Raw genomic sequence first — 12,872 nt, forward strand, 5'->3', positions numbered from 1 at the left:
GAATAGTAAGTCTCACATTTACTTTCATACACTTTTCATCGAAGCCAACAAATTATACTTTACAAGACGAGAAAGCAAGTATGGCAGCATTCACCAATGAAAAGATTTACCATCACCCCACTAAGAGGCATGTGGATTTACCACCCATGGACTTGTTGACGCTCTTATTTGGTCAGTGACTACTTTTTATCTCTTTTGTTTGATCTGGAAAAGCTGCATGAACATGAGCTGTTTTTCAGGACTAGAGAATTCACCTACTATACATAATTGCCAGTGCCCGAATAGGAATCACGCCGTTGCGCTCCAAAGAGAGTCGCCAGCGGGTTGATTATTCTCATACTTGTACTACATACATACCAAGCTTATAGACATAGCCGCTGTCCAACGCAACATATGGTATCGCTTTTTGCTGATAGCGAAGCTCTAGATTCCGATCACTCTGCTGCCGAGGAAGACACGGTCGTGCACGTCGAAGCCGCGGACCCAGAAAACAAGATCACCAAATCTCAACTTCGTACTCTGGTGGAGCAAATGGCTCATGGACTTCGACACAAGTACAAGATTGGGTCAGAAGGTCCAAACAAAGACACCGTAACGGTGATCAGCCATGGTCAAATTCTTGCTCCAGCAATTCTGTATGCCATCATTGCAGCTGGAGGTGTCTACTCTGCCGCCAGTCCTTCTTCTACCGTATCCGAACTGGCGAGACAGGTCAAGATTGGGAAATCCAGTCTGATCATTTGTGGAGCGGAGCACATCGAAGTTGCTTCTCAAGCCGCGAAAGAGTGTGGTATTTCCCTTCGTAACGTAGTCTGCCTGGATTCTACCAAGGGAGCTTGGAAGTTGGAGAGTGTAGAAGGCAATGTGAATGCCATTTCGCGGYAGAAGCTCAAGTGGCGCAAGATCTTCGACCCCAAGCTGTTAAAAGATACAACGATCGTGATTCTGTGGAGCTCAGGAACCACAGGCTTACCAAAAGGTGTCATGATCTCTCACACGAATCTGGTTGCGGAGACGTACATAACGGCATTGGCTGGGCGTGAATGGGCGGCAAAACAAGTCGAAGCTGGAACTTTCGAGCCCAAGGAGATTACCACACTCGCTCATCTTCCCATCAGTCATATCGCAGGGCTATTCGGATATCTAGTCGGTCCAATTTACTCTGGAGGGACCGTGTATTGGATGCGAAAGTACGAGTGGAAAACGATGCTCAAGCACCTTAAAGACTACAAATTCTCGACGTTCTACACCGTGCCGTCTATCTGGCTCAGGATCAGCAAGTCGTCAGAGATTACAGACCACTTTTCAAATGTCGAGGGTGCTTCCACTGGAGCTGCGCCGATGGACACTCATCTTCAAAAGGCAGCGAACGCCAGAGTGGGTGACGGTAAGAGCCAATTTATTGGTCAGACCTGGGGCCTCAGTGAGACCACTGGTGCTGTGACTGCTATGCCCAAGGGCGAGACGGATGATACGGGAAGCATCAGTCCAATCCTGCCTGGCGTTGAGCTTCGACTGGTCGACGAGAACTTCAATGACGTCGAGCCTGGACAAGAAGGAGAATTGCTAGTCCGCTCGCCCTTGGTCACTCAAGGATATTACGACAACCCCGAGGCTACGAAAAATTCATTCCACGGAGACTGGTTCTTAACTGGAGATGTCGCGATTCTACGAGATGGGAAATTCTACATTGTTGATCGCAAAAAGGTAAGGTTCCATCACCACCGTCTAGACCCTCTGCCATGCCATGGACTGACAAGCTGTGTACGTAGGAAATTTTGAAATTCAAAGGTCAGCAGCTTTCACCAGCCGAAATTGAGGGGGTGCTCTTCACGCATCCTCAGATCAAGGAGGCTGCAGTAGTGGGTGTCCCGGCGGTGGATGATCCAACATCGGATTTGCCTCGAGCATATGTCGTTGCAGCAGATCCTCGGAAGATTACCGAAGACGAGGTCAAGGAATACGTCAAAGCACGCCTTGCACCGTACAAGCAACTGCGAGGTGGAGTTGTGTTTGTCGATGAGATCCCAAAGAACGCGATTGGTAAATTCTTGAGACGGGAGCTGAGAGAAAGAGCTAAGAAGGAATGGAGGACTTCGAAGTTGTAGGAATACAAGCGAAGGAGTAATTGCATCTGGTCAGACATCATGGACAACGAGCGAGGTCATTTATTCTTGTGGCCGCCTAAAGCTTATATACTAGGTACAGTAGCTGCTGGAGGGCTCATTTTCCCGTCAGGATTGTAGTTGTGTCCAAGGAGTGAACGAACTGATCCTGAAGAACTTCTCTACTGACTTTCTACGATCGACCATCTTCTAAACCAAAGCAATGGCCCGATCGACATTCTCATTCGACAGCTTCGTGTAAGTTCCCTCTGGCGCGTAGACCTGAAATGCGTGAGGCTGGCCAGGATAGGTGTGAAATTCCACAGGCACTCTCGCCTCAGCCAGACGAGTCGCATACTTCATGTCCTCGAAAATAAAGATGTCCAGCTGCCCGCACTCAATGTACGTAGGCGGCAGACCTTCCAAATTTTCAGCTCGCGCTGGTGCAGCATATTGTGAAACAGCTTTGGGATCTGTGCTGCCAGCATTCGCGCCGAGCAGTGCTCCCCAACCAGTTATATCTAGCAAACAAGATAAGTTAAGACGCCTACGACGAGTGTTGGAATACTTACTGTCGTCCACCTTCCAGGTAGCGAGAGGTTCGATACCTGGCAGTGGAGTCAGGTTTCGATCATCAAGCATGGGATATGTAAGGATCTGTTTTGCAAGAGGAGGATTCAGGCCATTGTCTCTAGCCAACAAAGCTGTTCCAGCAGCAAGTCCACCGCCAGCGGATATACCCATGACAACGATACGTCCAGGATCGACGCCCAACTCATCAGCATTGTTTGAAAGCCATTGCAGGGCGGTCCAGCAGTCTGTTACGGGAATTGGATCAGGGTGTTCCGGAGCCTTTCGGTATCCAACAGAAAACATCGTGACACCCGTCCTAGCCACAGTGGCCGYTACTGGCTTCTCAAACATGTCAACGTTTCCAAAGATCAAACCACCCCCGTGAATGTAGAGAATCGCCTTGGCTGGTCTCGCAGTGCCAGTTTTGCGGAACTCGGCCACAGTAATGGTTGCACCATCGGGCGTTAAAACTGCGTGATTGGTCCTCTTGACTGAGGGACTGCTGGATATGGTATCAATGATAGCAGCCAGTCCTGAAGCGGCTCGCTCTCTGCGTCCTTCCACGTCGCCAGCTGCCAAAGGTGGCATGGACGCCATGGCCTTGATGACAGGGGCCATTGCAGTTGCAACTTCAAGATCCAGGGAGAGCACCATCTTGTCTGTGTCTTCAGTTTTGTCGTTCCTGCTGGTTCGATGCGATGAGGATGTTCCAGTGCCTGAAAGAGGTTGCTCTGGGTAGGATAGATGTCCTGGTGTACTTATTGTAAGCATTGGCCCGAACTCGGACAAGTACGAGCGGGGTTCAAAAAGTTTGCGTGAGATCGCCGTCAGAAGCTGAAGAGCGACATCACTGGAAGCTTCCCGATCAGCTCGGCAGAATCAAATGCAGAAACATGCGTTGATCTGCAAAGGATGGAGTCCGTCCGGTGTTCAAAACAATCATCGCGGGAGAGATCGCTGTTGTTCGCGCTGCTGCATGTGCAGCCTCTAGATCTAGCCAGACTAGCATCGTGAAATTGTACAGAAGCCCCCATGTGAGGATGCCATTGTCGTGCGTGTTCGAAAAAGAATCCACATGTAGAGTATGAGATCGAGTTCGTGTTCGCGAGGTAGCATCGAAAATTTCAGGATCCCAGGCATGAAACTTCGAGAGCGAGGCACGCGCAAAAGAAGAATATGGCCTTTTGGTTAAGAGACGAGAAGGGAGAAAGGAGTAAGAGAGGGCACATCCCTTGTCAGCAGAGAAAGATCGGCTATCTTACAGGGACTCGGCTACTCCGTATTCTCAAGCTGTGCCAGATGGCGCCGACAGAGTATGTTCTGATCAGGCCAGCGCGTTGTGCTCGCGTTACATGGCGGTACCATAGATGGAGTTCAACGACAAGTAGCAGCCAGTGTAGACCGCTACTGAGTCCGAAGTGCGTACTGCCGCACCTGCGTCATTGCAGTATTCAGGGTGCAAAACAATCGGACGCTCCCTCATCAGCGTGGCTTCATCGCGTTGAGAGCACGGTTAGACATGGATGATTGAGGTATTCACCCACAGACTACACCATCCCTTGGCACTTCAACCGGCTTCGGATCCTCATTGAGGGCGGCCTCGGGCTGAATGACATCTACTTTGCCCTCAGCAGGCATTCCGGCCTTTTCTTTCTCCTCTTGCTCGGCCTTGAGCTTTGCCAACTCTTTCTTACTGAGTCTCAGTGAGCCCTTTTCGTATGCTTCTTTTGGCAGTGGCCGCACATGAGCCTGGCAAATCCAGAAAGGTCGTTTACACCGACGAACCGCCTCGGTACTGGAGAGCTCCGGGTCTGAGGCATCCTCTCCATCTTGAACATCCGGATACTCAAATTGGGCCGGATCCTTCTCATACGCCAGAAGTCCTTCTCGGACCGCCTCTTCGGTCAATTTCAGCACGTTCTCGTATGCATCGAGATCTCCTGGGCGGCATCGAGCCAGTGTGTCTCGAACCTCGTGGTGGCTCCCGACTAGAGATCGGAGAATGTGAAAGCAATGCGGCTGCATCGCCGTAAGGTTAGGGTTGGTGCATTTCTCCTGCTTTGCGCCTTTTCTATTCTTTTTACCCTCCTCGATTTTTTGCTTTTTGGTGGGCGGCGGACCTTCTGTGCTCTCTAAGCTACGCTTCTCTCCCGTCTGTGCTTGAGACTCCTCTGGTCGAGGGTCGGACAATACGAATAGCGGCTCTCTGCTTGGCGGGGCTTTCCGCAGAACGTGGGTGTATATTATGTCCAGGTATCGCCTCAGGACGGCATCTGCACGATAACCGCCCTTACCATCCCGACCTCGCCAGTACTCCCGCCCTTCCTCGCCGATGGGTGGTCCGGCCGCAAATATGGACGGATCATAGAGATTGCCTTCGGCACTCATCACCGCGTCTGCACCTGTAGCGTCCAGACATTTCTGGAGATCATCGTACTGAAGAATGTTACCGTTGGCAAACATGACCGTCGCAGGGGGTAGCTGCTCACGCAGGTACCGAAGTATGCTCCAATCAGCCAAGCCAGTGTTGTGCCCCTTCTGCTCCCGCTGTCGTCCGTGTACTGTGATGATGCTTGCTCCCGCACTTAGAATCATCTTTGCGTACTCTAAAGTCTTCTCCTTTGTCTCCAAAACTCTCATCTTTGCAGTCACTGGAATGTCCAGCCCATTGTGCAGTGTGTTGATCAACTTGAAAATGGTGTCCCAATCTTCCTGCAGAAATGCTCCGTAGTGGCCCCTCTTCGCAATGCCCTGTGGACAGCCCAGATTCAAATCCACGGCATCACAGTAAGGCTGAACAATTTTGGCCGCTTGGAGGAGCACCTCCGGCTCGTTGGCACAAAATTGCACGAACAAGGGTCGATCGATGGCAGGATTGCCATCGAGATATGCATCCTCAGCGCCCATTGTTGCCTGCTGCGCGCCATCACCGGGTGCCGCAAGAACGAGGGGCGGTTGCAGCGGTTCAAAGTGCGTTGCGCGATATTTGGGCGAGTCGGTGAACAGTTTCGCATGCAGCATCGGCGAATAGGCAAGCACAGAGCTGCGTAGGTCCGGCGGGAGGAACGAGCGCGTCAAGAGACGCCATGCAAACTCGGATTGATCGACCATGGGTGCCACAACATACTTGGGCGAGCCGATGCTCTCGTAGAATGCTCGGCCATGCAGTTTTTGCTGTACGGGAGCCATGGCGGTATGCTGACGTGCACAAATCCTGATGGTCGGTGTGGGGTTAAATAGAGAACGGCATATGTCACCTTTAGTCAGTGAAGTAATATTCCGCCATGCGCTTGGTCCGAATGGGTTCATGTAGGGATGTGGAATCCGAAAGCGCTGGTGTTGAAGTGAAGTCATTCACCTGGAGATAAAAATTTGGTAGCGGACATAGGCAAAGAGGGTCTCCGGACAGCTAGACCGGGCAACCTCAGCTCAACAGCACGGATTTTGTCACATCACAGAAATGAGAAATGTGCTGGGATGACTATGAAATATTCTCAGAGGTCACTCATCGGATCATCATTTATTTGAATGCTAAGACTTTCCACCACTTTCAAATCCCTCTGGTAAGTATTCAGCTCCTCGTGGCGAGTCACCTCCAAGAACGCCTGCCATAGGCATGCTCGGCCCAGCCGTAACATCGTTATGCCCAAAAAGAACCATTAGCACGAAAATATGTAGCGCGCAGAGATATGTTGCAAAGAGGTTCCGACTCCACCTCGTAGCCAACACCACTTTCAACACTCTCCACACGGCCTTTTCTGGCAAACTCATTCTCTTCAGCACCCGCGCGCTCTCCCTGCCTCTAAACGCCGCAAAGGGAGAAAGGTTTTGCTCGTATGCAGATTTATATCTCCCATCCAAGTCACCTCCACCCCCAATTTGCACAGCCGAAGGATTCGGATTGCCTCCATAGGCTGCGCCGGAGCTTGTGGGTTGCACACGATTATAAGAGGAGACATATCTCGTCTTCTCATAGAGATTGAGATTATCCTTCTGCAAGCTTGCGACTTCAGATCGCAAGCTGGATACCAAGGCGTACTGCTTCTGCAGCTCAGTCTCCAACTCGCCCATCTTCTTTTTGAATCGATCGCGCTGCGCAGTGACCATTGGAAGGATGCCGCCTCCCGCACCAGCTTCTCCGGCACGGAGGGCATCCAGCGTGCGGGGGGAGGAGGAACCGGCGCCTTCGAAGCCGCCGATAATAGAAGATGTCGGCGAGGTTCCTCCTCCGCCTCTCCTACTGCCGTAGGAGGACTTGGGGTATCGAGACGTATATGTTCCCGCAACACTCATCGTCTCAAAAGCATTGCTAGCCTCCTGCTGTGTCTTCTGCAGATCGTTCTCCAACGTTGCATTGAGTTTTCGAGATTTCTCGAGATCCATGTTGGCTGTGGAGAGATCTTCTTGCAAATCTTCAAATCTTCGCTGTAGATCTTGATTCGACACTCGCAGCTCGGTAAGCTCATTGCTCAATTTCTTGTTTCTGGCAACGAGGAGTTGTTCCAGGCTCTCGCCCCCTTGAGTTGCGCCATTGGAAGCGTGCGAAATGTCTTCACTATCATCCAGATCATCACCGCCGGAGAATTCGATAGCACGAATCATTTCCAACTCGCGCTTGACTTCATCATAATCAGACCACTTAGAAACCTTTGTCTGCAGAGCATCACGGTCGGTTTTGAGGGTGGTTAGCTCTCTCTCCACGCTTCGCAGTCTGTTCTCGAGAGTGGTCCTGTCCGCATCTCTGTCGAGCCGGGCAGTGTCCAAGCGGCGGAGAAGTGACGAATTCTCGGATCGCAGTCGCAAGAAAGCTGGATCATCTTCCACAGAAGTGTTCCGTCCTKAGCTGTTGGACTGCGTAGCGGTCTGGGCAAGCTCAAGCCTCAGCTGTTCATTTCTCGCCTCCATATCCGACAGTCTGATGGACGTCTTCTCCAGTTCCGATGTGACAATCTCCAATTCGGCGGCAGCCGCATTGCTGCGCTCTCCAAGGCCTTGGTCCTCGCCTGACTTTTCCAGTCTCTGTGAAACCTCATAGTTGGCTTTTAACTCTTTTAGCAACCTCTCCTGGTTCTGAACCTTTTCTTCCAGGGATTGCTCCCTGCTTGTCCAATTCTCCTCCTTCTCCTGCAATACCTTCGACCAGCTCTCCTCCACTTCCTTCACCCGCGAATCCTGTGACCCTTCAAAGGACTGACGTTTGTTCCGCTCGGTCTCCAATTGTTTTTCACGCTCCTCAAGCTGGCCGTTGAGCTTCGAAACTTGTTTGTGCAGCTGTACGTTTTCACTCTCCAACCTCGGCACCACCTCATCCGCTGTGATCAAGGAATCAATGCTGGCCTCCAATAGAGGGTAAGGATCCGGTGCTTCTGAAAGAGGAGAGTATGCCTGCATGAAGGCGGATGAGACTGCTTTGTTATGGGTCGTGACCACGTCGATGTAACTCTGATAGGCTTTCAACAGGTCCTTCATCTCAGCCAGCTTGGCCGTATCGTCCATCTTTCGAAAGTCCTTGGTCTTTGCCGCCAACTCTTTACGCTGCACCAGCGACTCTTTTTGCTGGGTGACCATTTCCTCCGCGGTCGAATCGAGGGCCTTTACGAGCGTTGTCAGATCGAGCGAACGCCATGCTGCCACAGCCTGCTGGAACTTGTTGTCATTACTGGCAGCAGCAGACGCAGTTCCCGAAGTTTCATTTTCGGTCCCATCTGCGCCGCCTTTGCTCTGATCATCAATCGTGTCGGCCATGATGTGGTCACCGTGGCATTACTGAATAGGTAGATTGAACTCTAGCCGAAACTGTGCTTCTGTTCGTTCGAATCGAATCAGATGTCGTCGCCACTTTACTGCAGCGTGGTCTGTCAATGCCTTGTCCTGGTCGGAAGTATCGATGGAAGTGGACGCGGCGGAGCTCGGGGGTGATTGCGTAGAAGCTCTATAGGTCGGAGCTGTCTCCGCTTGCATGTGAGACTGCCTTTGGACCCCACTCCCACTCGATGCTACACGCATCCCTATCACATGGCATACAGGGACATGGAAGACTTGTGAAGATTGAATGGATTAGCCCATATCAGGAACAATGTCATGATGCACCGGCCACAATGGAGTCTCCGGCGCTCACCTCGATCACGGTCGATGGCTCTCCCGGCAGCTACTCACTGCGCGAGCTGATTCGCGATGTTCCGCTCTCCACCGACGAGAATGGCACACGTGCACACATTACATGTGTTGACGCGTGGAATGGCAACCTCTACATTGGCACCTCATCTGGTGAAGTGCTACACTATGTCTCCATCCCACCGGACCCATCAGACGAGAGTGGTATGCCGAGCTACATCTTCGCAACCACAATCAAACCCACGTATCGCACGAAACAGGAGGGTGCCGACGAAGGTGTCAAACAAATCTTGCTGCTGCCCAATGCAAGCAAGGCATGCGTGGTGTGCAACAGCACCCTCACCTTTTACACTCTTCCGGAGCTGAGCCCGGCATACGAAGGCAGGATTCAACAACCGGGCTGTTCATGGGTGGGCGGGTTGGATCGTAATGATGTGGAAGATCAGCAGAGTAGCCAGGGTACGGTGGTCATCATCTGTCTGCGGCAGAGACTGCGTTTGATCATGATTGGCGACGAAGCCGCACCGCGTAAGATTCGGGACATTGAGCTGGGCGCGGTCTCTAGGGTAGAGCGACGAGGAGATCTCGCCTGCGTTGCGGACGCTACGACGTACGCATTGCTGGACGTGATGAACCAAAGGAAAAACGACCTGTTCCCTATATCCTCATATAGTGAGCCACGCCCTCCACCGGAAGCAATTGCTCCTCTCCCGACATCGACTAGAGGGCCATCCAGGAGCTTCTCGTCGCATAGTCCAGTGAGATCGCTGCGAGGTCACCAGAGGAACATCAGTCTTGGAAGTCAAGCACTGAGCAACCAAGCTCGGACAGCGGAGCGATTGAGGCCGGAGAACAGGTCTCCATGGCCGGCGAGACGATCGTCGCGACAGTCAGACTCGCCACTAGGGACATCAAGTCGCGAAGAAAGCCCTGCGCCGCAAGCTGTGGACGAAGCTGCGGCGCCAGCGGCAATCGAATCTCAGTCTCAGGCAACAGAGGCCCGAGGGTCAGCTCTCCTGCCCAACATTCTATCGCCGACACCTAATGAGTTCCTGCTTACCACCGGAACGACGGAGGATGAACCAGGGGTCGGCATGTTCGTCAACCTGGACGGAGATGTGGTTCGTGGGACGATCGAATTCGCCAGCTACCCTCATTGTGTCATTCTCGACCGGTCAAATAGTGTTTCGCCGGATGCTGCCATGGATGGATCATCAGAAGAGGAATATGTTCTGGCCATTGTTCAGCGCAACTCCGACGATGGCCTACAACGCTGCATTGAATTCCAGACATGGAATGCTGATGACCCTTCTGAAGCACAGAGGAGCAAGGAGTGGTTGATCCTCGATACGGTCACAGGAAGCTCAGATGTAGGACCGGATAAAAGCTTGAGCTCATTTGGGCTGCGAAGCGCCGTAACCCCAGCCGACCTTTCCGCCAGGGGAATAACTACTAGTCTACGCATGCGACGCCTGATGCTGACCCATCAATCGCCGGATACGACTGTCTCTGATGCAGAGACCAAACGCAACCAAGAAGAAGACGCCCTCGCCGCACGCTTCGGCCAGGCGCACACCAACATCCTTCTTTATTCCCGCGATCGAGTTAGCTGGGTGGTACGAACGCCACTAATCGCACGACTGGACGCGCAATTGAGCACAGCCATGCAATGGAGTAATGACAAGAATCTTGAAATTGACGTCCCGCTAGTACAGCGTGTTGTCAACAGTATTCGCGGGCAGGATCCTCGCAATGAGCTAGAGTTCCTTACCCTCACCTATGTCCGACAAAAGGCTGCAGTACTCCTATTTGGCAATCTGGTTCTGCAGACTGCTCGCGGTGTGATCGCATACGAGCACGACAAGCGTCGTGCAGAAGATGCTTTGATATCTGGCGATATAGATCCGCGAATCATACTGACTGTTGTCCCCCCTTTCGATGGCGAGATCAAAGAGGGAAGCGAGGGCGTATGGATGCCACAAGGCATACGCGACACTGTTGAGCATCTACGCCAGAGCGTGGATGTGGCCAAGATCGTTCGCGATCCCACAGGACCTTACGCAGACAACCTGCTCGGTGTGCTGAAACGCTACCTTACACTATGGCGACAAAAGAAAGGCTTTGGTAGCGTGGCCGACGAGACTCCTGTATTCCAGACAGTAGATGCGGCGTTGCTCCATCTGTTGCTCTTCCTCGACCAGAGTTCGGCGCGCGGGCCAGCGGTGGCTGGTAGCGTGAGAGCAGATATCAACGAAGTCGTCGACAAAGGCGTAGATTGCTTCGATCGGGCCGTTGAGCTTTTTGAACAATTTCGTCGACTCTACTTGCTCAGCCGGCTATACCAAAGTCGGAAACTTGCACCAAAGGTATTGGCTACATGGAGACGTGTCATGGAAGGCGAGGAAGATGTTGGTGGTGAGATTGTCGATGGCGAGCAAGTCATACGGAAATACTTGTCGAAAATTCGCGATCAAGGCCTTGTGCAGGAGTATGGAGCGTGGCTTGCCAATCGCAATCCCATACTTGGCGTCCAAGTGTTTGCAGACGACACAAGTCGAGTCAAATTTCAACCGMCCGAAGCTGTGGCAATACTGAAAGCGAAAGCGCCCGGAGCCGTAAAAGACTATCTGGAGCACCTCGTATTTGGAAAGAATCATGTCCAATACGTCAACGACCTGATTTCGTTCTACTTGGACACGGTCCTTGCAGAGCTGTCCAACCCTGACTCCAGCGCTCAGACGACGCTGTTGGAGTCCTACGAAACGTATCGCGCCCTGCGACCACCCAAACCGACATATCGACAGTTCATCTCCGATAACGCTGTGGATGCCGCATGGTGGCATAATCGAAACCGCCTCCTGCAGCTCATAGGAGGTTCACATGGTGCCGCATCACAATATGATGTCGCTACGCTTCGCGAGCGGCTAGCACCGTACAGTCAGGAGCTAGTCCCAGAGATGATCATTCTCAACGGACGAGAGGGAAGGCACCCGGAAGCGCTTCGTTTGTTGACGCATGGACTGGGCGACTACGACACAGCCATACGATACTGTCTACTCGGAGGATCGAGCATATTTCACCCCACATCAAATTCGGAACCTCAGACAGAGTTGCCAGAAAAAGACGAGCAAGCMGTCCTTTTCGAGCACCTTCTCAATGAGTTTTTCAACATCGACGATGTTGGAGAGAGAATCGAGAGGAGTGCGGAGCTTTTGGAGAGATTTGGTGGCTGGTTTGACGTAGAAAAGGTCTTGCAGCTTATACCAGACGACTGGTCGGTAGAGCTTGTCAGTGGTTTCCTCATCAAGGCCCTCAGATTGCTGGTCAGGGAAAGAAACGAGACTGTTGTCGTGAAAGCGCTTTGCTCTGCACAAAACCTCAAGGGCAACGTGGACTTTGCCGAAAAGTGCGAGTCCTTTGGCCCGACGATAGTGACCTCATCAGCGTTGGACGTTTGATAAGACACGATGCCGCATATGGGCGGAAGAATGCTAGCGACGGGTTGTCGTTGGGGGTCCTGGTCATGATCCCATTGTTCGAAAATCAACAGGCGAGGCGCTCATGTCCAGAGCTTACATCCGTTATATCCGCTCCACAACATCGCATTCAACTCCGACAAGGCCTCACTCTGGCCGCGCGATCCGGAAGCGCTTTGTGCAACGCAGAGGGGCTTCATTTTGGAATGCACCGAGCGGCCTCGCGTACGCCACCGCAGGTGCCCGGCGCCTCCATGTCGAAGCTGAAGGCAGGCTGGCAAGTACCCACTCTCATTTTCTGCAGCGATTGAGCGCGCGTCTCGAGTCGCATTGTACGTTAGTCTCACATCGTCAAGGATGTAGCGGGCCGTTTGGCAAGATGGCCACGGCAGTGTGGCCGACTGAAACGCGAGCAGATGGAGGCGTCAAATCAGCAGAAGCGGGGCAAGCCAGCCTCTTGTCTGCCGTAGGCGCTGGGAGCATTCGATTGGCCTGGAGTCTTCCTTTGTTGCCAGTGGAGCTCAGTGTAGTTAATTTTGCCAACAATAGCCTGCCCGCATAGACGACATCTGCGCCTAAATGTGCATTTGCGGAGTTGCTGTGA

The 12,872-nt window shown here is 52.5% G+C and overlaps 5 protein-coding genes; 2 read left to right on the plus strand and 3 right to left on the minus strand.

Moving 5' to 3' along the window:
• Nucleotides 1-80: 80 nt before the first annotated feature.
• On the plus strand, nt 81-2,108 carry RCC_04807 (related to 4-coumarate-CoA ligase; the record flags this gene model as incomplete). XM_023770084.1 has 3 exons in its annotated part: nt 81-171; nt 428-1,707; nt 1,773-2,108. 3 exons carry the CDS (start codon nt 81-83, stop codon nt 2,106-2,108), a joined length of 1,707 nt encoding a protein of 568 aa, XP_023625852.1.
• Nucleotides 2,109-2,315: 207 nt separating this feature from the next.
• Nucleotides 2,316-3,332, minus strand: RCC_04808 (related to arylesterase/monoxygenase; the record flags this gene model as incomplete). XM_023770085.1 has 2 exons in its annotated part: nt 2,316-2,626; nt 2,678-3,332. The coding sequence occupies 2 exons, from the start codon at nt 3,330-3,332 to the stop codon at nt 2,316-2,318; spliced, it is 966 nt and encodes a 321-aa protein (XP_023625853.1).
• An 882-nt stretch (nt 3,333-4,214) lies between these two features.
• On the minus strand, nt 4,215-5,867 carry RCC_04809 (related to tRNA-dihydrouridine synthase; the record flags this gene model as incomplete). The annotated part of the gene is made up of 1 exon (XM_023770086.1): nt 4,215-5,867. One exon carries the CDS (start codon nt 5,865-5,867, stop codon nt 4,215-4,217), a length of 1,653 nt encoding a protein of 550 aa, XP_023625854.1.
• A 342-nt stretch (nt 5,868-6,209) lies between these two features.
• Nucleotides 6,210-8,423, minus strand: RCC_04810 (related to COY1 CASP Of Yeast; the record flags this gene model as incomplete). The annotated part of the gene is made up of 1 exon (XM_023770087.1): nt 6,210-8,423. One exon carries the CDS (start codon nt 8,421-8,423, stop codon nt 6,210-6,212), a length of 2,214 nt encoding a protein of 737 aa, XP_023625855.1.
• A 353-nt stretch (nt 8,424-8,776) lies between these two features.
• Nucleotides 8,777-12,250, plus strand: RCC_04811 (related to TGF beta receptor associated protein 1; the record flags this gene model as incomplete). Its single annotated transcript, XM_023770088.1, has 1 exon — nt 8,777-12,250. One exon carries the CDS (start codon nt 8,777-8,779, stop codon nt 12,248-12,250), a length of 3,474 nt encoding a protein of 1,157 aa, XP_023625856.1.
• Nucleotides 12,251-12,872: the final 622 nt, after the last annotated feature.

This window comes from Ramularia collo-cygni, assembly GCF_900074925.1.
Source record: "Ramularia collo-cygni strain URUG2 genome assembly, contig: RCC_scaffold06, whole genome shotgun sequence".
In the NCBI taxonomy this organism is placed as follows: domain Eukaryota; kingdom Fungi; phylum Ascomycota; class Dothideomycetes; order Mycosphaerellales; family Mycosphaerellaceae; genus Ramularia; species Ramularia collo-cygni.